The 25,190-nt window shown below is 45.7% G+C and overlaps 2 protein-coding genes and 1 pseudogene across 24 annotated transcripts in view; 2 read left to right on the forward strand and 1 right to left on the reverse strand.

Annotated features, from left to right (window-relative positions):
* Positions 1-6,540, reverse strand: part of LOC123781498 (uncharacterized) — a 138,688-nt gene extending 132,148 nt beyond the window's left edge. For 20 of the 21 annotated variants that reach the window (XR_015722900.1, XR_015722892.1, XR_015722881.1 and 17 more), the window contains exon 1: positions 785-880. The gene's annotated coding sequence lies outside the window, so the exon portion shown is untranslated. Of the gene's footprint in view, positions 1-784; positions 881-3,973; positions 4,111-6,352 lie in introns of those variants that run through there. The other variant, XR_015722895.1, reaches the window with a different exon arrangement.
* The window catches only part of PCSK5 (proprotein convertase subtilisin/kexin type 5), a 447,222-nt gene that overhangs the window by 409,937 nt on the left and 12,095 nt on the right, over positions 1-25,190 (forward strand). For all 3 annotated transcript variants that reach the window (XM_045781017.2, XM_045781018.2, XM_045781020.2), the window contains 7 exons: positions 1,642-1,725; positions 3,409-3,604; positions 6,537-6,754; positions 7,795-8,031; positions 10,612-10,842; positions 12,127-12,304; positions 16,979-17,196. In XM_045781017.2, the coding sequence (XP_045636973.2) occupies positions 1,642-1,725; positions 3,409-3,604; positions 6,537-6,754; positions 7,795-8,031; positions 10,612-10,842; positions 12,127-12,304; positions 16,979-17,196 (1,362 nt within the window). The remainder of the gene's footprint in view (positions 1-1,641; positions 1,726-3,408; positions 3,605-6,536; positions 6,755-7,794; positions 8,032-10,611; positions 10,843-12,126; positions 12,305-16,978; positions 17,197-25,190) is intronic.
* LOC148107178 (A-kinase anchor protein 17A-like) lies at positions 17,220-24,561 on the forward strand (annotated as a pseudogene).

Below are 25,190 nucleotides of genomic sequence, written 5' to 3' on the forward strand. Positions count from 1 at the left end.
TCGGCACAAGGCTAACTGAGCTCTTAACAGCTCCCCCAAGGGAGAGTACCCCAGCGAGTCAGTCTCCTGGAAAACCAAGGCAGAGTTCTCTCTCCAGACTAGGGAGAGCACTGCCACTTCGCATGGCGGGACGATCATGTATGTCTCCATCCACACCAGTCTGTCTGTCTGTCTACCTACCTCTGCATCTAGTTTCCTCTGTAGCAAATCTCGGCAGCTTATCAACCATAGCACCTTCAAAGAAACCAAGCAACACCTCCCGGTGCCACTCCAGGCACGGAACAGAAGACAAGGGGAGAGGACTAAAGCCAAAGGTTGGGAAACGGGGAGGTGTGGTACCCAAGGAGGAAACTGGGAGGAAGGAGGCAGAAGGTCTAGCATTTACTGAGCCGCTGTGTGTGCGCGTTACACACACTGTTTCACGCAGTCTCCACGACAGTTCTCGAAGGGAGAGATCATTTGCTCTCATTCTAGAGACATGGAAAATAGGACTCTCCGAGTTTAATTACCGTATCCATGGTTACCCTCCCGTAAGTGGCACAGCTGGGCTCTGAAGGCAGGTGTGACTACAGAACGCGCTGTGTCAGACAGGAAGGAGTGGGAAGCAAGAGAGGGTGGGTGGGGAGGGAAGGGATCGGAAGATGCCAGCGTCAACAGTCGACGGAGGGTCCGGTCATTCCTATCACCCGTCCTCAGCTAGCTCTCCTTTTTCTAACTCTCCCCTGTGAGACTCATGCTGATTCCCAAGCAGCTCCTGAGATCGCTCAAGACCCCGCGTACTCACTGAGTGATGTCACCAAGGCTACTCTGTAGGTCTTTGAAATTGTCCTGTGGACTTGCTGACTCCCTGGAAGAGCCCGGCCACCAAAGGGAATGCTCCTGGGTGGGGGGGGGGGGGGGAACGCCTCTAATGTTTCCCAGGCGAATGGTGTAGTGACGGGATGGCCTGCTATCACCTGACCAACCAGAAAGCTCAGAGGTGGCTCCATTAGGTGAATGTTTAACGACGATTTGAGAGGAGATAAATTTAGGTTTGCATTCCACAGTGGTTACTCTGAAGAACACAGAAACCCAAACATTGACAGATTTTGAAACCTGGTTCCAAAGGGGAAAAAAGGAAAGAGGAAGGAAGGAAGGGAGGGAGGAAGGGGGGAAGGAAAAGGAAAAAGTTACTCCACAAAAGACGCAGTGAATTCTGTTCTCATCTTGGAGGGAAGAGAAATGGTCATCTAAAAATCTTGGGGAAAGAAGTGATGACCTTTAACTAGAGAACTCTTTCATGCATGCACGCACACAAGCATACACTCCCACAGATTTTTAACGTATGAAAGAAGGAACAAATTGTTAGTTCCAACAGCCCCACTGCATTGAAGGCTATCCTGTCACCGGAAGTTTGCAAACCATGTCTTGATAACCAATTGGAAGGAAGAGAAAAAATAAATGAATGAACAAAATACATGAATAAATGAATAAAGTCCACCGCGCAGGTAATGAGTGGGTACCAGTGTTCTGCCAATGCAAAACTGAAGGGATTCTATTCCGGGCAGGAAGGAAGACAAGATTACCCATGAGATCCCTTCCAACGCTGTAATACTATGAGCCTGTTCAAAGGACACTGACTTCTGGTTTCTGTCTACACAGACATTTTGAGAGGACACCAGCCTTGTCATCCTTCTTGTAAAACCTGCAATGAATCTGCGACCCTGTGCACTTCATGTCCAAAAGGTCAGTGTGGAATATGACAGGAGGTGGCCGTGGCCAAGCCAATTCACTGTCTCTCATACGTGTCGGCGTCTTTATGTAAAAGGTTTGCAGGACTTGATCCAGTTCCTAACACAGTGGCTACTCTGGGAAAATGCAGGGGCCCAAACAGTGACCTCTAATAAAAACTGGTATTCAGGGGTGTATGGTGGGCTCAGTCGGTAGAGCGTGTGACTCTTGATCTCAGGGTTGTAAGTTCGAGTCCCATGTTGGGTGTCAAGATTACTTAAAAGAAAAAGAAAGAGAAAAGAAAAATGTCAATGTTCTTACCCAAAGGCATGATAAAGTTATCTGTTGATTTGGCCACAGAATTTGTTGGGGTCGCTGGGTACCTAACATTTCGAGAGGCTCCATTACTCTTTCAAGTGCATTAGCCAAAACAAGAGAACTTAGGGTAGAGACTCTAGGGGAGGGTAAATACCCTACCTGTTCTTTCCTTCTTTATTTCTGAATTTAGGGGAGAAAAAAATCCCCAAGAAGAACAACTTTCTTTTTTTTTTTTTAAGATTTATTTATTTGAGAGAGAGGGAGCCTGACACGGGACTTGATCCCAGGACGCTGGGGTCATGACCTGAGCCAAAGGCAGATGCTTAACCAACTGAGCCACCCGGGCGCCCCAGCCAAGAATGACAACTTAACAGGTCAACAGACGAACTGCTTCATTGTCTATAATCACAAAACATCAGAAACAGCAACTTCCCTGAATTTGGGGGATATTTTATTAACATGGTACACTAACCGTGAGAATTTAAGAATTAAAAGTGACCATTAAAGTGGTCATTTTGTTGGCAGGTGCAATGTTCACGGTGAGCTGGGACGCAAAACAGTTTAAAATGACAGGTGCACCACGATTCTAGCCCTTTGAAATATTAAAGTTTACAACCAAAAATTGAAGGAATTTTCTTGGGATTTTGGAGCTGAGGGTGATTTTAAAATAGTTTCCTTCAATAATGATGTTATCCGATTTTTTTCGATTAAAAATAGACGGACCGTCCACTCCAGGTGGCGTTGGATGGTGGGGGACATGCTACTATGTTAGTGTCCTAGCAGGAGAGGCTTCGGGAAGCAGAAAAATGGACTCTATCGAGCTGCCCATGCGTAAGGGCCTTACAGGAAGACAGATAAAGGTGTTAATAGATCAACTGGGCAAAGGGAAGCCCCATAGTGACCTCAACGAATATCAGTAGGAAAGCAAAAGAACAGAAAAGGGGGCGTCTGGGTGGCTCAGTCAGTTAAGCATCTGCCTTCGGCTCAGGTCATGATCTCAGGGTCTTGGGATCAAGTCCCGCATCGGGCTCCCTGCTCAGCGGGGAGCCTGCTTCTCCCTCTGCCTCTGCCTCTCCCCCCCACCGCCCCCAATCATGCACTCTCTCTCTGTCTCAAATAAATTTTTTTAAAAAAGAGAAAAAAAAAAAACAGAGCAAAAGCCTCTGTGGTCGATTTCCTTTCTGGAGATTTAACTCCATGTGGAAGACTGAGCATCACTAATAAATACTTTGGTTTGCCCAAAATAAATATTCGACATACTCGGGTCTTTGGAGAGGTTCCAAAAAGCTGCTGTGGGCATCCGTTCTCTGCATGGACATGTGTGCTGTCGGACCAGACACATGATGACCGTCTGCTCTGCCTTCTTCCCTGGGTTTCTAGGCACATATCTGCTGGCCCAGGCCTGTGTCTCCTCCTGTCCCGAAGGCACGTGGGCCTCGGCGAGGAGTGGCAGCTGCGAGAACTGTACCGAGGGCTGCGACTCCTGCTCTGGGGCCGATCTCTGCAGAAAGTGCCGGACTTGGCCAGACTTCCCTCTCCTCCTCCACGAAGGCAGGTGCTACAGCAAGTGTCCCAAGTAAGTTTCCCTCTTTCTTCCACATCCAGCTTGGGTCACTCTCCTATGGTACTTGGAGGACAATTCCTTCTTGCAGCAGAGAACGCCCCCCCCCCCCCGCCCCGGTTACAGAGCCTATGGGCATGTCCCCTCGCGACTCTGACATTGCTGTTGGCCACAGCAGCCAAACCGTGCACACGTCTCCCTTGTGACTATGATATGTACGTGTTTTTTACCTTTGTGAAAATACGCTCCTTTTCCACCTGTGGTTATGATCGAGGAGTTGTCTTTTTTCCATTACAAAAGTTAAGGCTGTGAATACATGCATCTCTTCTTAAACGTTTACAGGAGGTGAGGTGTGAGGTATAAATAATAAATGTAGAATCATACCTGGTAAATTATTTATTGATTCCTCATGGTTTCCTCGGTCCTCTGGTTTATAATTCCTTTTCTCTTCCCATCAGTGCTTCCACCTCCAGGACTTAAAAAGGAAGTGGAAACAGCACATTGAAAAGTATATCCAGGAACTGTGAGGGACAAGCAACAGAAAATCTGAGTAGAATGGCTGAGAAAATGTGGGGTTTATTATGTCACAGAACAAAAAGTTTAAAATCCAGCAATGGTTACATCGGTGGCCAACACTTCTTTAAAGACCCACAATCTTTCCATCTTCCTTTTGTATCTTCCTCAGCTTGTCCTCCCCGAGCCACGTTGTCTGCTCCATCTCCAAACTCCCCCAGCTTACACGGCAACAACCAGAGACAGAAAAAGGCACGTTTCTCTTCCTCCACCTCTTTTTAAAAGGAAAGAAAACGTCCTCTGACTTCCCTTCACATCTCATTAGCCAGAATGCATCACTTAACACCTTCCAAAAAATGATCTCTGGTGAGAAGGATGGAAAGAGAAGGACCAGTTTAGGCTACATAAGATTCACCCCTGAACAGCCAAGTAAAATCAGAACACTGGCAGCCAGGACGACTGGAAAGAGGGAGGCGAGAAAGGAGTTTGGGGAAGTAACCAGGAGAATCTATTTGAAAGAATTAGAAATTTCCTTTGCTCACTGATGAAAAGAACTTGATGGGAGAGCTCCAGGATCTAGGGTCGGGGTAGATCATTAGTACCCCAGCCACTGCTGAGATACAGCCTATAGGGTACAAACGTAAGTCAGGGCACTCAAGAAGCTTCCAGTCCTGGTGGGGAAGCCAACATATTCAATTCATTTCCGCAAATAAGTAGTTAACACCTACTAGGTGTAAGAATTGATATCGGAAGCTAAGTTATAGCCAACTGAAGGTTCTCCATTCAGTCCAAAAAAGCTAAGATACTACCGTATAAGCGAGCCTGGTCTTAGCTTTCGTCTGGATACTTTTTGGTTCCCTCCCTTCTCCTAAACCCCTTCTTCTTCAATTTTTCTTTCATAAAACTACATTAGATACGTAACCTTTATTCACTCCTATCCTATTTCTTCCTGACACATTCAATACATTTGCGATTCCTGAATAAATATAAGAATGGCTGGAAGAATGATGGAACAGATGTGAATGAGTTCATTAAAACGTCAAGTAAAGATGCCATCTAGGATCCCTTCCTGGCATCGATTCAGAAAGGACTCTAGTGGCCGAGTTATCTGCCACAATTCGTCACCCCTCCACGTACCTATGCCCTCTGCTTGTCGCTTTGTGGCAACTTTCACAGACACAGGATGGACTTCCTTGACCCCTGGCTTTGGGCCGGGTTGATTTGCTTTGACCAACAGGGTGTTAGCAGAAGGGAAGCAGAGGCCTACAACCTGTCTGTCTGGATGAACTTGCCCTCCTGTGCTTTGTCATGGCTCAGAGAAGAATGTGCCCCAGCAGGTCGCGGTGCCAGGGAAGATAAAGGGACATGAAGAAGATCTGAATCGAGCATGTATCTCGGGGCCCAGCCTCCTTGCCCAGAGTTCATGCCTGAGCTCTTTGAGCACAAGCTCAGCCTACATATGCCCCCGCCCCCAGATACACGGGTGAGGAGTTTGGGGGTGTTTGGTCACACAGCACTATTAGGCCAACAGCTGACAAACAGAATGAAAATTACAGAAAACAACTGAAATAGATACCGAGGACTTCGGAAGTCCATATTCTTTGTACTGGTTTATGATTTTCCTGCTTCTGAACATTCCAGCTCTTCCCGCCAGGTGTTTTCTTCCAAGGAACTGTCTAAATTTCCCTCATCTTCCAAATCTATTTGAAAAGGTTGAGGTTTTCGTATTTGCCTTGTTCACCCGTCAGTGAGAGGTTTCTACAGCGTGATAATGTAATCATTCAGAGGTACTATATATATACAGACACCATATTCCCCCGGAAGAAAAGCAGTCATATAAACGTATCCTCCACTAGCAGCCACTGCAAATACGTTTGATGCCGTGTGCAAGCATTACATGTGCGTGTTGGAAAGAAGCCACCGGAGCTCAGCTGAGAGCATCCGAAAGCAAAAGCGGTTCCAATTGTGTTGGGCATTAAACCTTGGGCGCTTTTTAAAAATAACTTTTTAACTTGATTATGAATGACCATTTTATATTAAGGACTAAATTCAGTAATTTATTAAATTAACATTTTTCATTAAAAATGCATTGAATAAAAAAAATTTTCTACTCGAACATAAGACTCTAATTTAAAAAAAAAAAGAATAAAAATTGGGAGATAAAATAGGGAAACCAGAAGGTGGTTAAACTATCTACACATTAACAAAAGTTGTTTTCAAACCAACCAAATGCACAAGGATCATACCTACCCTTTCATTTTTCTCTTCCCGGGTTTGATTGCTGAACCCTCCTTCCCCGGCAAATCTGATCAGCCTCGTTCTGCCCCACGATAGCTGCCATCCTGCCGGCGTTTGCAGTCCCAAGCCCTCTGGCACCAGGTGTGACCCATTCCCCAGCTGGAAAGCATCTCGAGTTGTGCTCTGTCTTCCACAGGGGCTCCTATGCAGAAGATGGCACGTGTAAGCACTGCAGCTCTCCTTGCAGCACGTGCGAAGGAAACGCCACCAACTGCCACTCTTGCCAAGGAAGCCTCATCCTACACCAGGGAGCATGCTGGGAAGCCTGCCCCGAGAGGCACGTGGCCGTGGACGGGGTGTGCAAGCATTGCCCTGAGATGTGTCAGGACTGCATCCATGAGAAGACATGCAAAGGTACATAGGAGAATCCCAGGGGAGAGTGTGGCTGTCCCAAGCCACCGCCCCTGGGGACCGACTATCGAGGGGGCGGGGGTGTCCATGCAGAATGAAGGGAACCAGTCTCCTTACCTTTACCGAAATCTATACACCTCTGTGCACATCGCTGAGGAAATCAAGGGTGAGAGTAAAGCCTTGCCATTATGGATTCTTCCAGTGAAGACAGATGAAAGCCCCTCTTCTGCATGACTTCTTCCGTGCAGGTGTACTGAGCACTTAGGGGTATGCCAAGCACCATCCCAGCTGCTCGAGGTACAGACAAGAACCCAAAGTTCCTGCCTCTTGGGCACAGAATCTTATGGGGAGGCTGATAGTAATGAAACACAGAGGAAGCTAGAGAATTGCAACTGTTACAAAAGATAGGAAGGAGAAGTTCAGGCGAAGACTGTAAGACTCAGAACAGTACTCTGGCTAGGAATTCTTTCTCTGGAATTATCTCCAAGAAGGGCTAATTTCCTCTCCAGAGTGAGACTCATTTACCTGGTGCTGTTCTACAGAAAGGATTCTCTTGGTGTGACCCAAAGTGTTTTCTTGGTCCCCCCCCCCCAAATAAGAGAATGAATACAAATGAAAGAAACGCGCAATGCATTCCTCGCACTGGGTAACCACCGTATGTCACTAAGCTACACTATCAGTGAACGAAAACGTAACTAACGCAAGAATGTTTAAACTGCTTGTGCCCTGAATAGGGCATGCTTTTCGGGCTTTCAACAATACCTCCAGCAGCTCATAGCTGTTCTGCCACAGCACTGAAATTTTTTACACCTCTAAGGGGCAGATCATTGCGGCCTGGTCATCAGGCCACCGTATGTGGTCTTCTCTCCCAAAGCTTGGAGATCTGGGAGATGTGCCCTGGCAGGCTTGGCGTGGGGCACATACATGACAACACTCAGCTCAAAGGAGCCAGGGTGGTCTGGACAGGCTAGCCCACTCCAGAAGGAATGAATTTGTTTTTCCTGCGCCCGAGGGGGTAATGTGCTGCTTCCTCCTTCCCCCAGAGTGTATGCCTAAGTCCTTCCTGTACGAGGATATGTGCCATCCGTCCTGTCCCCGCGGCTTCTATGCGGACATACGCCAGTGTGTCCCCTGCCACGAAGACTGTCTGGAGTGTAGTGGCCCCTCGGCGGACGACTGCGATCTCTGTGCCGAGCCATCCCTGGTTCTCTACAATGGACGGTGTTTGGACGAGTGTCCGGTGGGAACTTACTACGAGAAAGAGACTAAGGATTGCAGAGGTAAAGACTTGCGTGTGTACAGCCAAGCATTCCAGGGAGCCTGCCACAATGATGGCTTTCTGCTGAGACAAAGCAGGTGCTGGGGTTTGCAGGGGCTCGGCCCCCGAGCTGTCATCCCGTCCGTGTCCCTCTTGCTCAAGAAAGCAGATTTTTGAACCTGCTCTAATTTATTATTTATTTTTAAAATGAATCATTCATAAGCTTTGACCATGTAACTTTTCTTAATAACAAATCAGGTTGACCCTCCTCACAGCAGGGGCTCCGAACTGATCAAAAAGAATTCTCCTGTGAAGTTTCACAGCAGAGACGAGCCTTCAAAAGTCACCCAAAATGGAAGATTTTTTTTTTTCTTAAAACTTGAAGCCAGTAAAGGTTGACAGCAGCGTAGGGAAAGCTGGGCCACAGAGGATATTCTCGGTGCCTCGTGCGTCCCTCACTGCTTTTCTCCTTGCAGTTCCCCTCCATGGCCCCTCCTCCGCCTCGCCAGCTCTTGCCCTGGGACCCCCACATAGCATGGCAACCCCGACCTGTTCAAGGAGGGATCTGCTCTCGTTTATGCCTCCTTATGTGCTCCCTTGGTATCAACTGTTGGCCTCAGAACAGGAAAAATAAATGGTCTATTATTAGAATTCTCAAACCAATGAATCATTCTGGGTGAACTTCTCCAGAGTTCCAGGATTCACTCCAGCTAGGCAGCCAGTGGTAACTTCGCCCCGAGTTGCCACCTAGCAAGCACAAGACAGCCATACCGAGGTGGTCCCAACTGCAGTGGGAGCTTGAGGGTGAGCTCACGTGGCAGGAGAAACCCCGGGCCCCCTACATTCCAGAACATACTCAGGAGAATGATTTTCATGTCACAGGCCATGAAGCTGGAGCTGACTCCTGGCAGCTTTCTGCTCTAGTTCTAGGATCGACATGCCTAGTTGCGTGTTTTATGTAAGGCACCCTTGAGTGCCAGTGTCCCACCTGAAAGAGCACGGGCTAGAACATGGCGGAAATTGGGGCGGGAGTGAGCTTGGGGCCGGTTTCCTTGAGAAGTTTAACAGCTCGGCCAAAGGCCTGCGATGCCATCGTGCCTGTACTCGGGCAGGAACTGAAGGTCAATTACTGGCCTTTCTCTGGTGTTCAATAATAAAGGTAATTTGCCTTACAGAGAACTTTGCAGGCCTCATTTACTTGACTTACCTGACTTAATTTTCTCATTGAGAAAGGCCCCTGGTTCCCATCGCCGGTTGCCCATTAGAATCACCTGAGGAGATTTTTTTAAAAATACAGATGCCTGGGCTCCCCTCAAACCAACTCAACTGTTGGGAACTAACTTGCGGGCTCTCCCTGCAAGGCGATGGCTCCTTCCACCAGTCGAAAGGCAGGCTGAGGGAAGCTGGTACTGGAAGAAACAAGGTGACCGCTGGACTTTGCAGAGAGAAGACACAAAGGACCTGACCTGAGAAATTAAGATTTGGGTAGATGTCGAGAAGCATCCAGAACCAAGCAGGATCTCCTCTAAGAAACACAAGGGCTTGGGGTCTATTAGGATCACCCAAATTATCCTCTATGAGAGAGCACAGGCACCCACCTCTAAGAATCCCACACCCAACCCCAGGCACTGGGGCAGAAATAGCAAGAACTCTGATTAAGCTCCTGGATTCAACTCCTAACCCTGTCCGTTTCCAGCCAAGTGACTTGGCACCATTAGCCTCAATCTCCTGATCTAGATAATATGAGATGACAATAATAATGCCATGTGTCTCTTCTATTCTGAGAGTACTGACTGGGGGGCCTCCTATGTGCTGTGTGCTCCTCTAGGCCTGGGGAAAAGCAGGGGACAATACAGACAGAATACGGGGAGAAGACAGACCCTAAAAAAGATAAGTCAAAAGGAAAAGTAAGTCAGGACAGGGGAACAGGCAGTTGGACAGGATGAAGGTGAAATTAGACAGAAGGCAGCCTGAAGGCATCATCGAAAAACAAAGGGAACAAGCCATACACATATCTAGGAGAACCACACATATACTCCAGGCAGAGGGAACTGCATTTGCTAAAGCCCTGAGGTAGGAATGAATTGTTTTGATTTTATTTGTCTGAGAAAAATGTTACTGAGTGCCTGTTCCTGTTACAAGTCAGGTCCTCTCACAGGTACTGTGCATTCATCAGTGAATAAAAAAAAAAAAGCCTTTTTTTGATTAACAGGTAATTATAATACATCCCAACAATAGTTATGTTAGTGATAAGCTCAAGTGCTCTGGGAGGTCAGTAGAGGACCACAGAGTAAGAGTTACGGGGTGAGCAGGCCACAGACCATACCCTACAGAATTGCTTATTATTTTGTTGCAGTTTTGGTAACTACAGTGAGTCTAATATTTCTGGATTTTGCAAAAAGGGGCTCTCTAGATATTACCAAGATTGTGAAATGGCCATTCTTCTTCTCATTTGACAAGAATGCTCTACCCAACTCGTAGCCCCAGCCCTTGACCCAGAGCTCTAGAAATCTCTGAAAGAAAGGAGGAAGGGATGTGAACATGCCTTCTAGGAGCACCCTGGCCCTCTCTCACTAGTTTTCTGCCCCCATCTTGCCCACAGATTGCCACAAGTCCTGCCAGACCTGCTCATCACCTGGGACCTGCACAACCTGTCAGGAAGGCCTTCTGGTCAACCACCATGGGGACTGCGTGCCTCACAAGGAATGTGCCGCCGTTGAGTACTGGGATGTGGAGACTCTGGGATGCAAGCCCTGTCATGCTAAGTGCTTCCGTTGCATGGGGCCTAAGGAGGACCAGTGTCGCGCCTGTCTGAGGGACAGCCTTCTTCTCAGTGAGTCATGTGTCCTCCTCAGAGACCTCTCTCTTTCCCTCCATCTGGGAAACTGCCTTGCATGACACCTGGTGCCCAGGAGATGTTAGTGTCTAATTTTTCACTTTATATTTGGAAATTTTTCAAACCTACAGAAAAGACAAAAGTATAAAGAATGCCACACACGTGCCCTTCACCCACCGCTAATCGTGTACCCCATTTGCTTAATGATTCATGTGCTCTCTCTCATCTCTCTCAATGTGTAATGCCTACATAATCCACAATAAATTTTTTCCCGACCATCTGAAGATATGATATACATATCGTGGCTCCTTTCGCAGATACACTTAGTATATATTTCCTCAAACGAGGGATGCTTTTTGACATAGCCACGGTACAGTTGTCGATGCAAGTGAATTTAACATCAATATTTTACTATATCATCTGTTTTATAACTTCGGCAATTCCCCCTTGGAACAGGATCCAGTCTCCAATCAGGTATAGCTTTCGGTTCCAGGCCTTTGTAGCCCCCTTTAATCTGGAACATTTCCACAGACGTTTTCTTTATAGAACATTGACATTTTAGAAGAATATGGTCCCCATCCCTCCATTGGAGTCTGTGTGAAGTTTCCAACGACTGGACGGAATTGATGCATTCTTAACCAGAATATTTCACAGGTGATGTCGTGTCCTCCTGGAGACCCAGGATGTCACCTGCCCCTCACCAGTGACGCTAACTATGGTCATCTGTTCAGAGTGCTGTCCAATGTTTCTGCTGCTTAGTTACTATTTTCCCTTGCGATTAATAAGTGGTCTGTGGAGGGACAATTTACAAACTTGCAGGTATTCAGCCCCTCATCAAAATTTCCCTGGATTTTGCATCCAGGGATTAATAAATCTTCTTGAAGTCTGGCACGGTCTGAGGTTGGCCACCTCCAGCAGATCATATTTGAAGGTTACCACGGATGTGAAGCAATGCCCTCAGGTTTCCAAGGATACCATGATTAGGCTAATACAGGTATTCAAGCAAGAAAATGAGACAAAGCTCACGCAGCTAAAAGAAGGAGAGTGGAGGGGTGTCGGAGAGAGGGAAGGAAGAGATGAGTATGCTGAAGACCTGGAAAGGGTCAGCATCTATCTCCCCAACCTGGGAGACCTGAGAAGCAGGACCCTCATAAGGACACCATCTCATCCCTCCTGCATCCTCCCCTCCCTTCATGGTTCACCACGGGGAGCACAGAGAGGAGATGTGGGAGACATGCGTCATACTTGATACCAAGACAGATTCTTTTCCTTCCTTGGCAGACACGACCTGCGTGCAGGACTGCCCTGACGGCTACTATGCTGATGAGGACAGCCACCAATGTGCCCCCTGCCACAGCTCTTGTAGGACATGTGAAGGGAGACACAGCACACAGTGCCTCTCCTGCCAACCAGGCTCGTTCCAGCTGGACAAGGAGTGCCTGCTGCAGTGCCGGGAAGGGTAAGGTGCTCAACACACATTTCCCTCGTTTAATCCCAAAACCACTCCAGGCAGCACTACCGGCAAACCCATTTTGCAGACGAGGAAGCTAAGTTATATAACACCACGTTGAAGTCTCAGTGCTAGGAAGAAATGAAGATGAGAGTCCCACCAAGGTCTAATGGTCTCTAAAGGATTTCAGCTAGGGGCGCCTGGCTGGCTCAGTCGGTAGAGCACGTGACTCTTGATCTTGGGTTCATGATTTTGAGCCTCACTTGGGTATAAATGTTACTTAAATAAATAAATATCTTTAAAAAAAAAAAGGATTTCAGCGAGTTCATAGTAATGGATGAGGACGTAGGAGAGGCAGAATGACCCAGTGAGAACACGAAAGGTCGATCACCAAGTTAGAATCATGCATCAAACTTCACAGCTAATTTGAAGGTACACGCCATCACAAGGCAGAGGCAAAGCGTTCTTCCCTTGGAGAACTCTGAGACCATCAATGTACGTTCTTTCTCTTCTGCATTAGGATTTGTCCTGACCAGCTTTAGTAGGTGAGGTCTAAGCACTGTATGTGGAGTGTTGATTTTACAAAGGGAACAGTTTCCATTAAATATTCCCACTGTGACGCCACCAATGCTCCAACCTACTGGGTCCCCATAAATCGACAGCTTACAGGTTTCGTTACCATAAGCAACCTAGACACACAGATGCATTCTTCTAAAAGCACTTTATTAGTTTTTTGCTAAGAAAAACTTTTAGTGTATTTATCAGAGGTCTAGTTACCAGCGTATTTGAAAGAGGATTTGACTGGGTCATCCCTCCCCTCCTCCCCAGGAATTTCCCGTAAGAGAAGATGGATTACAGGCCTGTTGCTCATTCTTCCTTCCCAGTCAGTGCCCTAAGGCACTGAAAGTTTCCAGACCCAAACTGGAAGGCTATCACCTTGGACTTTCCCAAACGCTTCTGCCCACATGAGACATCATGTTTCTTTCCTTCAGTTCTATGGCAGTTCCCGCCTGCATTAGTCATTGCACTGCTTTCCACGGCCCTCATTCACTCACTCACTCTGCACATTTTCATGAAGAGCACCTTGCACGTAAAATACAAAGATTTTGACCTTCAAGAATTGATTCTTCCTGGGACCCCTGGCTGGCTCAGTCAGTTAAGTGTCTGCCTTCGGCTCAGGTCATGATCCCAGGGTCCTCGGATCGAGCCCAGCATCCGGCTCCCTGCTCAGCAGGGGAGTCGGCTTCTTCCTCTCCCTCTGCCCCTCCACCCCCACTTGTGTTCTCTCACTCTCTGTCTCTCAAATAAATAAATCAATCTTTTTTTTTAAGTAAGAATTGATTCTTCCTGTATATTTCTTACCAAGAAAATTACAAGCACCGGGGAAAAAAAAACACCTTGTTTTTCACACATATTACTACAACTCTCGGCACAAAGTCACACACCTCAGCCCTCAAAAACACTAACATAACATAATAAAATTAAAAGACAAAACCAAAAAAAACCCCGCCATATGGATCCATGAAGAAAGGGCCCTACCCAACAAGAGAGGGGGTGGGGCCCCCTGGTGTTTAGCCTTTCCTCTTCATTCCAGAAAGTGACTGAAAAGGTCTGGCTCCAATGAAATGAATCTCCATCTCCCTCAAATCAAGCCATAAAATACTTCTACACACAAAAGGGTATAATCCTGCCATCTACATAGGTGGAGACCATCGAACTAAGAAGACAATGGTTCCGTTGTGAAGTATTGACGTTACCCGCTGCAGGGAGAGGCACAGGTTGCCATAAATCTCTTTAATGAGGAACAAATGGGGTATTAATGAGGTATAAATGGAAATACTTAACAGAAATGGTTCCGTTTATAAAATCAATGTTCCACACGCATGCATCAACCTTAGAGGGCAAATCTCTTTGCCTTGGAAAGGCAGGTATATGGTCTTCTGAACCCTTTACCCACACACATAATTATTTTAGTGTTTAACCGCAGAGCAGGGTTTTTTTTAAGATGTTTTAAATTATGATTTTTGTGAGAGCACGAGAGCACATGCACAAGCGGTGGGGAGGGGCAGAAGGAGGGAGAGAAGCAGACTCCCCGGCTGAGCAGGGAGCCCAATGTGGGACTCGATCCCAGGACTCCAGGATCATGACCTGAGCCGAAGGCAGACGCTTAACAACTGAGCCACTCAGACGCCCTGATGCTTTTCATCTTAAAAACAACCTATCCCATTAGCAACATTAGTGAAGACCATGGATGCTGCTTTGGAGTTTACAAAGTATTTCTACTCAGAATATATTTTTATAGTATGATTTGGTTCTCCAACAATGCTCGAGATCGAGTTACTCTCCCCATTTTACAGATGAGAAAATTGAGGCTCAAAGAGATTAAGTGACTTGCCCAAAGTCACAAGGCTACTAACACACAGTGGGGCCAAGACGAGAAATCAGATCTTCTGACTTCAAGCCCCTGTACTGTCTGCGTGGGAAAGTGTGGTTTCTACCTTTTCCCGTGGCTTTCTCTTCTTCTGTTCTGTGGCCTTTTCCGGCTCTTCAGTTCATGATGGATGCTTTCTTTGTCCTCCCTTCATCACCCTGTCTCTCTCACACCCCAGGCTTACTGATTGACTCGGCAGTGATTTTCCTCGCCTAATGGCAGAAAGTTGAACAAGGTTTCATTTGCCACAAGCTGGACCACTGAGATACAAGTGCCCTCCCTCAGCTCAGGGACAGGTGGTGAGGCAGACTCAGGACTACCTACCCATGGTTTTAGTTTCCAACAACTTAGTGGAACTGAAATAAATTTTAGGGAACCTCATGTGGCAAATACTTTCACACCAGAGAAACCAAGGGCAAGCCATCAAGTTTCTAGGATAGCTTCAGTGTGCCGGTGTCCAGAGACACCAAGAAGGGTCAGATGACCTCTAGAAGTTCCTCTTCGTCAATGATTCCTTTTCTCTCTTCTATCTTACTTGAATAATTTTTTATATACTTTTCCCTGCTTTGTGATAGCAGTAAACAGAGAGGTTCAAATCACATGAGCCCACTTCAAGAGCTGTTTGACATGAAGCCAATTGTCTAAATTCTCTGAGCCAGTTTTTGCTTACATAAAATAGGGATGATGATATCTAAATCATAAGGTTTGAGATTTAATCCTACGATTCATAATTATCATGAATATGTGTAATTTACAATGTGCTAGGCACTGTTCTAACAATTTTCTCAACAGTAACTTGTTTAGTTTTAGCTACTAACATTAGCCCCATATTGCAGACCTGAGACACAGAGATGTTGTGTGAGTTGCCCGAGGTTGCACAGCTCGTAAGTGGAATTGCTTGGCTTTGACCCCCATGCAGCTTGTTCTGGAAGGAAAGCTCCTGACTGCATGGCTCTAGGGTCTCACTTTTAGGTTCAAGGAGGTGAAATAATGTTTATGAAGTCCCTACTGTACTATCGGGTACATAGTAAAAAGTTAATGAACAGTGATTATGGTTATGTTTAGCCTCCAAAAATGTTCTCAGAAGTTACATCTATTATTATGTAAACATTAGCATCACTAATGTCCTCTCCTGTTTCAAGATAGGAGGGTTTTTTTTTTTAAGATTTTATATATTTATTTGTCAGGGAGACAGAAAGAGAGAGAGCACACAGGCAGGAGGAGGGGCAGAGGGGGGGGGGAAAGCAGGCTCCCCCTGAGCAGGGAGCCCGTCGTGGGGCTCGATCCCAGGACCCCCGGGATCATGACTTGAGCTGAAGGCAGATGCTTAACTGGCTGAGCCACCCAGGCGTCCCTCAAGATAGATGTTTTTTAAAAATGCAAAACTAGAAGAATCATTCGGAGGTACACTGAAAACACCGTCCATACCCTGATCCCATTCAACAAAACTTGAAGCTTGAATTTTCCAGTGGAGAAGCCCATAGGCATAGAGAAGGCAAAAGTAGTGAACAATTATTGTGGTTCCACTGCGTGTGATAAGTCCTTTCGTGTGCGTGTGCGTGTGTGTGTGTGTGTGTGTTACCTAATTTAATACTCACAAACAGCAGGGGAGGGATTACAGTGCCCAGTTTAAAGGTAAGAAAACTGGGAGTCATTAGATTTATTAGTATCATTACAGCCCTACCTTGGAGATACTGCGGGTTCCTTCCAGAAAACTGCAATAAAATGAATATTGCAATAGAGCAAGTCAAATGAAGTTTTCGGTTTCCCGGTGCCTATATGTTAAAGTTAGGCTTACACGATACCGTAGTCCATTAAGCGTGCAATAGCATTGTGTCTAAAAGAGCGATCTACAAACCTATATTAAAAAAATACTTGATTGCTAAAAAATGCTCACCGTCCGCTTTCAGTAATCACTGATCACAGATGCCCATAACAAGTCTCATAATAATGAAAAAGTCTGAAATATTGCGAGAATTACCAAAATGTGCCAGAGACACGAAAGTGAGCAAATGCCATTAGAAAAACAGCGCCGAAAGACTTGCTGCAAAACAAAGTATCTGCGAAGAGCAATAAAGCGAAACGTAATAATACGAGGTGCGCCTACAGTAATGTCCGTACTGAGTAACGTTAACGAGTACAGTCTTAAGTCCTCCGCCTTGGAAACGAACACTGTTCGACGAACCCTGATTTTTCTGCCACACTTAGAGCAAAGCTTAGTATTCGGTCTTTGCCTCCCCGCTTGGTTTCAGATATTACGCCGAAATCTCCACGGGACGCTGTGAGAAATGCAGCAAGAGCTGCAAGGCATGTTGGGGCCCGCGGCCCAGCGACTGCCTGTCCTGCGATACGTTTTTCTTTCTGCTCCGCTCCAAGGGAGAGTGTCATCGCACCTGCCCAGAGCGTTACTATGTGGAGCAAAGCACACGGACGTGTGAGAGATGCCACCCGACCTGCGACAAATGCAAAGGTGAGGTGTATCCGTCATTTGGCATGTGTGGATGGGACGACGAGGATTCCTTTGTGCCTGGCCCCTCTTTTCCCATCACCTCGCTGGCCGATCCGGCCGATTCTCTCTGCCGTCGGCGCTTTCAGCAGCTGCCCTCTACCCTGGGCTGCCCTGCACTGTCTCTTCAGACCCTCCCATCCTTCCAGGCCCAGATACAGGCATTGTCCTCCCCAAGAAGGGGTTTCCCACCTGCTCTGTCCTCCTCTACTTGTTGAACTTGGACTCTGCCTAGGGAGTTTTATTTTTATTATTTCAACAACTACTTAGGATGTCTGTCTCCAGCTCTCCCAAGCTCCGTTCTTACTTTCCTGAGACCCACTTCTCTGTCCCAGAGAATCCCAGAATCAACATGTCCCAGAGTAAACACAATCCGGGTTTCCTCTGATAGTCACTCTTTCTGTTAATGGACCGGCTGTCCAACCAATACCTTAACCATATCTTCTCCTTGCCTCCCACCCAACCCACCTGCTCTCCAACAAACGTAAACTTCAACATCTGCTGATTTTCTCTCCTAAGCATTTCTGGGCTCAGATCTCTTTCTCATTTTTACTCTCCTCATTCTCCATTCTCAGCATATCTCAGCCGACTTTCTGAAGGACCAGCGTGTGACCTCGACTCTGGTCTTGCCACCCCCCTCCCCAGGTCATCCTGTACAGTAATGCCAGAGTGATCAAAAATTCCCATCTGCTGGGTGTGGAAAGATGATCAGATGAATTATTCTCAACATTGAAGAAATACCTCCTGCAATGTTTTCATTGTTAAAATTAGATTAATATTTGTAGTCAGTAAGGTACATTTCTGCTATCCTTTTCAAAACTATCTTGGCTATTTCCAGCCCTTTTTCTTTTCTTTTCCATTTAGTTCCTTTATTTATTTTATTAATAATATTTTTTATTATATTATGTTAGTCACCATACAGTACATCCCTAGTTTTTGATGTAAAGTTCCATGATTCATTACTTGCATATAACACCCAGTGCTCCATGCAGTACGTGCCCTCCTTATTACCCATCACCAGCCTATCCCATTTCCACCCCCCCGAAGCCCTCAGTTTGTTTCTAGCCCCTTTTCTATATAAATTTTATACTCATCACATTTCATTTTTTAAAAAATCCCTTGGATATTAATCAGCATTACACTAAATTTATTTGGGGGGAAAATCTATCTTTATGATCTCAAGTCATCACATTTATGAACATGGTATATCTCTGCAATCTATGCATTTACTTTCTGTCCTTCAATAAACTTCCAAAAATTTTTTTTTAATTTTTAAAAGGTGATTGAAATCTTTCCCCAGCCAGTGTTTTTAGCTTATGACCTTGCCTCTCTAGACAAGTTCCATGTACTCTAGAACCTAGAGCCACTCAGCAGCCACCAAACACATCATACTCTTTCAGTGCCTTTTGTCTATGTGTTTCCTCTTCCTGAAGAACGACACTGCAGGGAACTCTCAGCTTAAAAGACCCAGCTTGGGTGTCATCTCCTCTGGGAAGCTTTTCTTAGTCCTCCCAGAAATGTTCTTACTTATTCTTGATTCTGTAACATACTGCTTTATCATAGCTCTTTTTACATTAATTTTAATAAATCATGTCCATCTCTCCTAGTAATTGTGAGACCCTCAGGGCTAGGATTGTGCCATATTTCTTTTGTATACCCTGTTCTAGTCTAGACTGCAACACATCGTAAGTGCTCATTTAGTGTTTTGTGAATGAATGAACACAAAACAATCCTAAAGTCATTTTGCAAATTGGAAAATTTTCTATTATTAGATCTCCAAATATTGTGTCTCCACCCTTTCCTCTAATCTTCTTTTCCGGAGTTCCTTATATAATGTCATTCAGACTTTCCTGATCTCTATATATCCTACCTACTGTTTTATATTTTTTATTTCTTTGACTCTCTGTGGTTTATAATAGGTTAATTCGTCAGTACTTTATTCCATTTCTCTAATTTGTTCTCTGTGTTTAGTCTAAAGTTCAGCCCATCTATTATTTTAGGGTTTTTAAAATTTAAGTAATTCACTTTTAAATTTTTAAATTATTTCTTCTTTATACCCATCTATTTTTGTTTCCTATCTTCCTGTTTGTGTTTCCTATTTTATCCTTTCTTTATAGATATTATGGCTTTTTATTTTTTTAATATCTTTAATATACTCATTTTTAAAACTCTTGTCAAGATTCTCTATAAAATTGGTATTATTTCAACTAGATTCATGTTCTAACTGTTGATTGTGTTTGTCATCTTAATGTTCATTTTCTCCATATATTTTGGATTTTTGGTCTTGAGTTCCTTTTGAATGGGAAATTTCATCCTTCACTCCCCCACTCTCTCTCCCTTTATCCTTACCCCTCTCAGTCTACCAGTTCTTTGGTTAACTCTACCCCTGAAACTGAGTCCAGAAATAGGACATCCCAGCATTCCTGAAGGGGCTGCTGATGACAACGCAGATTCCATCAGCAACCCAACTGGCAGCCCCAGGGAGTTCTTGGTCTGGAGGTGATGTCTACGGGGGCAGTGTCCCCCTCTGACTCTTGTTTTAAGATTGCAGCCTGGATTTTGGCCCACATCGAACATGAAACACTTTTAGTTCCTATTATGGTAGGAGAGTGAAACTCACAGCCACTAGATCTAGGCCCAGAGCAAAGCAGGTAGGTGGCATATTTATTTTCCTTTTCTGGTCCAAAGTGATTTCATCTTATTTTTGAGCCCACCTAGCCTTTTATTTATTTATTTATTTATTTATTTATTTATTTATTTATTTATTTATAATTTTTGGTTCTGTTTATATTTATTCTACCATTTCAGTATGTGGAGTGTATGGGTTAGGTCAGAACCTGAATTCACATACGATTTTTTTTATGTATGTGTGTTATAATGGATAATCAGCATTATGCCCTAAACTATCCTTCTGCTAATACAAATGCCAGGTGATTGGTATATTTTAGAGTATTTCTTTTGTTTTTTGGTACTTAATACTTTTAGATGAAACAAGCAAAGGCCAACTTGTTAGAGTCTGTTTCTAATCTCGCTTCCTTTCCCTTCCAAAATGATTCATCTTCGAGCAGTTAATTGACACACATAGAAACATCAAGAATGGAGATGAAAAATCAGCTCCTTCCCACACTGGGAGAAGACCATCAGCCTCCCTTGCTGTCTACCCACTAAACTGACCTTCCTAAGTACTATCTTTTTTTTTTTTTAAGATTTTATTTATTTATTTGACAGAGATAGAGACAGCCAGCGAGAGAGGGAACACAAGCAGGGGGAGTGGGAGAGGAAGAAGCAGGCTCATAGCGGAGGAGCCTGATGTGGGGCTCGATCCCAGAACGCTGGGATCACGCCCTGAGCCGAAGGCAGACGCTTAACCGCTGTGCCACCCAGGCGCCCCTCCTAAGTACTATCTTGATGATATCTTAAAATAACTTCTCCCCGAGTACATATGAATATAGTCTTCTCCAGATCGAAGGTGGCTTCCGTTATTACTTATGCCTTAATACCCCCAAATCTACTTCTCTTTCCCAAATGGTTTTCTGAGCTCTAGTTCCATACATCCAATTGCCTGTTAATCTAATGATATGCTCATCAGACATCTCAGACTTGAAATGTAAATGCATTTTTCTCCAGCCCACCTCACCCCATCCATAGACCACCTCTTCCCATGCTCCCCATCTTAAAGATTTTATTTATTTATTTGACAGAGAGACAGCCAGTGAGAGAGGGAACACAAGCAGGGGGAGTGGGAGAGGAAGAAGCAGGCTCCCAGCAGAGGAGCCTGATGTGGGACTCGATCCCATAACGCCGGGATCACGCCCTGAGCCGAAGGCAGACGCTTAACCGCTGCGCCACCCAGGCGCCCCTCCCATGCTCCCCATCTTGATGAATGGTTCCACCACCTACCCAGTTGCCAGAGGCAGTAACCTGGTCATTACCCTCTGATCCTCCTGCCTCAACCTTCACATTCGATTTGTCAAGTCCTGTCAAATCTATGCCTATCTCTTAATTCCCTCTCCCCTCTCTTTGCTTTGTAGTATCACTGCCTTAGTTCAGACTCATATCTCCCCTTACCTGAGTTATTCACCAATTTCTAATTGGTCTTCTTGCTTCCGGTATTAGCCATTCTATAACCAACCAGTCCTCCATTATGTTCTCAGATTGATCTTTCTATGTCACAAATACCATAATGATACTTCTCTGCTTAAAAATGACCCTCCGTTGGGGGTGCCTGTGTGGCTCAGTCAGTTAAGCATCCAACTCTTGGTTTGGGCTCAGGTTGTGATCTCAAGTCATAGGATCAAGGCCCACATCAGGCTCCTTACGCAGCGAGGAGTCTGCTTGTCTCTCTCCCTCTGCTCCTCCCCCACACTTGCTCGCATTCTCTCTAATAAATGATAAAATCTTTTTTACAAAATGACTCTCCATTGATTTTAGGATAGAATCTTAACTTAGTAACTCTGCATATGAGGTTCTTCATCCCAGGGCTTCCCTCACCCCTCACCACCTCCTCCAACACCCTCTAAATCCAAGTATAATCTGAGCCAACCTTGCCCTTTCTCCTTCCTGAATACTTTCTCCAGCCTGCTGTGCCTGGCGACCTCTTTCTAATCCATTACAGTCAATATTTCCTCTATAAAGCCTTCCTTAATCCCTCTATTCTGTGTTCCTTTAGTACTCTGCATTCATCCATCTACTTGGTTATTCAACAAACGTTTCTCCTGCAGTATGGCCCAGAAAAGGATTCAACTGTGAACAAGGCCGTCAGGGCCATGGAGCCCAGAGGGCATATTTTATGTTATTTATTCTTTTTCTCTCTCTCTTTAGATTGAGGTCCTCAGAGGCACAAATTAATATGTCTCACTCACCTTTGTTTTTTGTTTTTGTTTTCAATCAATTTATTTATTTCTTAGAGAGAGAGCAGGAGCGGGGATGGGAAGGGCAGAGGGAGAGGGACAAGGAGACTCCCCGCTAAGCAGGGAGCCCCACAGGGGACTTGATCCCAGGACCCCGAGATCATGACCTGAGTCGAAGGCAGCCGCTTAGCCAACTGAGCTACCCACACACCCCATCTCACTCACCTCTGTATCTCTAGCACTTAGCATGGTCACAGGGGTAGACAGTGGCGGCAGCTAGTGTTCCCAAGGGCATCTTCAGCAAACGGTGACGGTGCCAGCAGGGAGGCCATGGCTGCTGGGCTGAGGCAGCAGCTACCACAGCCCATGACACATGTGGGAGAGTGGAGCTCTGTCCTCTGTTGGCCTCTATCTCCAGCCATTCATGAAGGTGACCATCAACATGGCCCTCCACGGCTGAAGCAGCAGGGGAAGTCCATCTCCAGCTGGCAGGGGCTAGAAACGTTTAAGGCCATGGTGTACAATGGCCAGTTCTCCACCCTGCGGATTCCCAAGGGCACCATGGACTTCATCTGCTTGGAGGGCAAGGCAGGCAAGAATCCGTCCGGTCACATTTTTCCTGGCCTGCCTCCATGGCAAGGTCATTAAGCTTGGCAGCTTCCCTGAAGTCCTCAAGGTATGTGCCACCAAGTTCAAAATCAATTTCCCCACACTCCAGGGGACTCTTTCTTCCATGACGCAAAGGAGAATGAAATGCTGCCCAGAGAGAGGCCAGGCATGAGTCCCCTGAAGGGGCTGCCCTGCAAATTGTTCGGCCCAGCGAGGAGGTCGTGCTCAAGGTGCTTGAGAAGTGTGGGGAGATAGCGAACATGGACATCCCCATGCTGGGCCCACAACATTCGGAGATGACAGGCCGGAAATTCCACACCTTCAGTTGTGGGGGGAGGGGTCACTTGAACTTGCAGGCCAAGGTCGCATACCCGAGTACGTACGTGGGCTTCACCCAAGCCCTGAGCTCCCTGAGCCGCCTGAAGCTCACGTGGAAAGGCGAGGAGCGCCAGGCCACTGCCTGCTCCGGAAGGTTTCTCTTGATGCCAAACCCGAGTGGCGCCTCACTGAAGAAACAGCAGCGCGAGGGGCAGAGGCGTCAGGAGCTGGAAGAGCAAAGAAGATAAAAGCGCCAAGAGAAAGAGGCAGAGAACAGAGCCAAGGAAAGACAAAGAGCAAGAAGACTCGGAGAAAGAAAAAGAGAGGAGAAGCTTCCCAAGAGGGAACAACAAGAGAGGGGCCGGGAATTCTGTCATTATCAGAGAAAAGCTCGAGAAGCTACAAGCAGAGGAGCGAAAAAGCTACAGGAGAAAGTGAAGCTGGCACAGCGGAAGCTGCTGTCTACTCAAAGGAACCGAGTAGGGCAGGTGAACTTCCGGCCGCTAAGCCGAGCTGGAGACCCGCCCACGGGGCGTGGTTAGTCTTGAACTTCCGCTAGGGGAGCCACCTGTTCCTGCTCTGGGCTGCCACCTGTGTGTTTCTCTGAAATGTGGGGTATCACAGCCCCCCTCCCACTGCTTTCTTCAGCTGGTTGCAACCATAACCCCCAGTCCCCCAAAATTAGTCTTCATACCAAGAAGAAAAAAAAAACTTGGAGTACTCAATAATTTTTTCATTGTTTTAGAGTGACTATCGGTGACATAAACATTAAACTGCTCTTAGCTACAAAGTGCTTAGCCCAGTGGATCATCTAAACTAGCTTGGGAGTGGTCACGTGCTATTCATACCAGGCCTAGAGTTTCTTTTAAGTAACTCACAACATGGTGTATCAGCACTATCCAACTAAGACGTAATGCAAGCCGTACACACGTTTTTGAATTTTTCAGTGGTCACATTTTGAAGAATAAAAGTAAACGGGTAAAATTAATTTTAATAATATGTGCATTTAGTTAATATATCCAAAATATAATCATTTGAACATGTAATCAATGTAACAGTTAAGAATTTTTTTCTACGGAGTCTTTGCAATCCAATGTTTATTTTACATTTACAGCACAACTCAAGTTGTCCTAGCCACACTTCCAGGGCTCGGTAGCCACATGTGGCATGTGGCTAGTGGCTACCGCACTGGCCGGCACGTGTCTAATTTAGAATAACGGTTTTAGATGGTATTTTAGCAGCTGACCATCTTCTTCAGATGAAATCTTGGGCTAGATCCTATGATGTAAATTGACGAGAGCAGAGTAGCTCAGATTGGAGTGGGGAGCACAGGCAGAATCTCAAGACCCCCATTTAGAATGCCCTCATCTGCCCCTCGCACCACTCCCAGGCAGTCCTTGAGGCAAGTCCATGAAAACTCTGCCGTACAGTGGCTCCCGCCCTTCCCCTATCTGCAGTTGACTCCAATCTTTGAAAGAATTGGCCTTCCGAACACACTTGCATTAAGTAACCATTCATTTACATTCTCTTATTTTCATTCAGAGGCACCTATAGTCCCTGCTCAAAACTTCTAATCAGAGTAAGATAAATGAGAGAATACACTGAGTTTGGGGTGGCGGTGGGGTGGGAGGGTGGTGGAAAGTTGTCATTATCACTGGCCATATCATAGTAAATATGGTGTTGGCTTTCCATCAGATTTTCTGATTATACCATTGCTAGATGTATGGGGCCTTTATTCTAACTAGGATTGCCTGATAAAACCCTATACTTTGATGTGCTCAATCGGACAACCCTAATCCCCGTGCCCTAGGGCAGTGCAGTGGGCTGGAGCCTTGGGTTTTCATCAAGACCAGGCAACCGTCATTAGGTTAGTTAATATCTCAACCTCAGCCAATCAAAACAGAACACCAGCTTTTTAGGATTTTTTTTTTTTTGCAGGTATTACGGAAATTATTAGTGATCTTGTAAGCACAGTCTGAAAAACTATAAAGTTCTTTAATTGGGTTTGAGATTTCCTCGGTGATTAAGGATGATGGTTCTGAGGATTCCCAGTCTCAAAATTTCATCAACACATCCAGACAATGAACTACTATTCAGTGCTAAAAAGAGATGAGCTATCAAGCCACGAAAAGACATGAAGGAAGCGTAAATGCGTATCACTAAGTGAGGTCAGCTGATCTG

The sequence above is a fragment of the Ursus americanus genome, chromosome 34, assembly GCF_024610735.1.
Source record: "Ursus americanus isolate L20-20 chromosome 34, mUrsAme1.1.p, whole genome shotgun sequence".
Classification (NCBI taxonomy): domain Eukaryota; kingdom Metazoa; phylum Chordata; class Mammalia; order Carnivora; family Ursidae; genus Ursus; species Ursus americanus.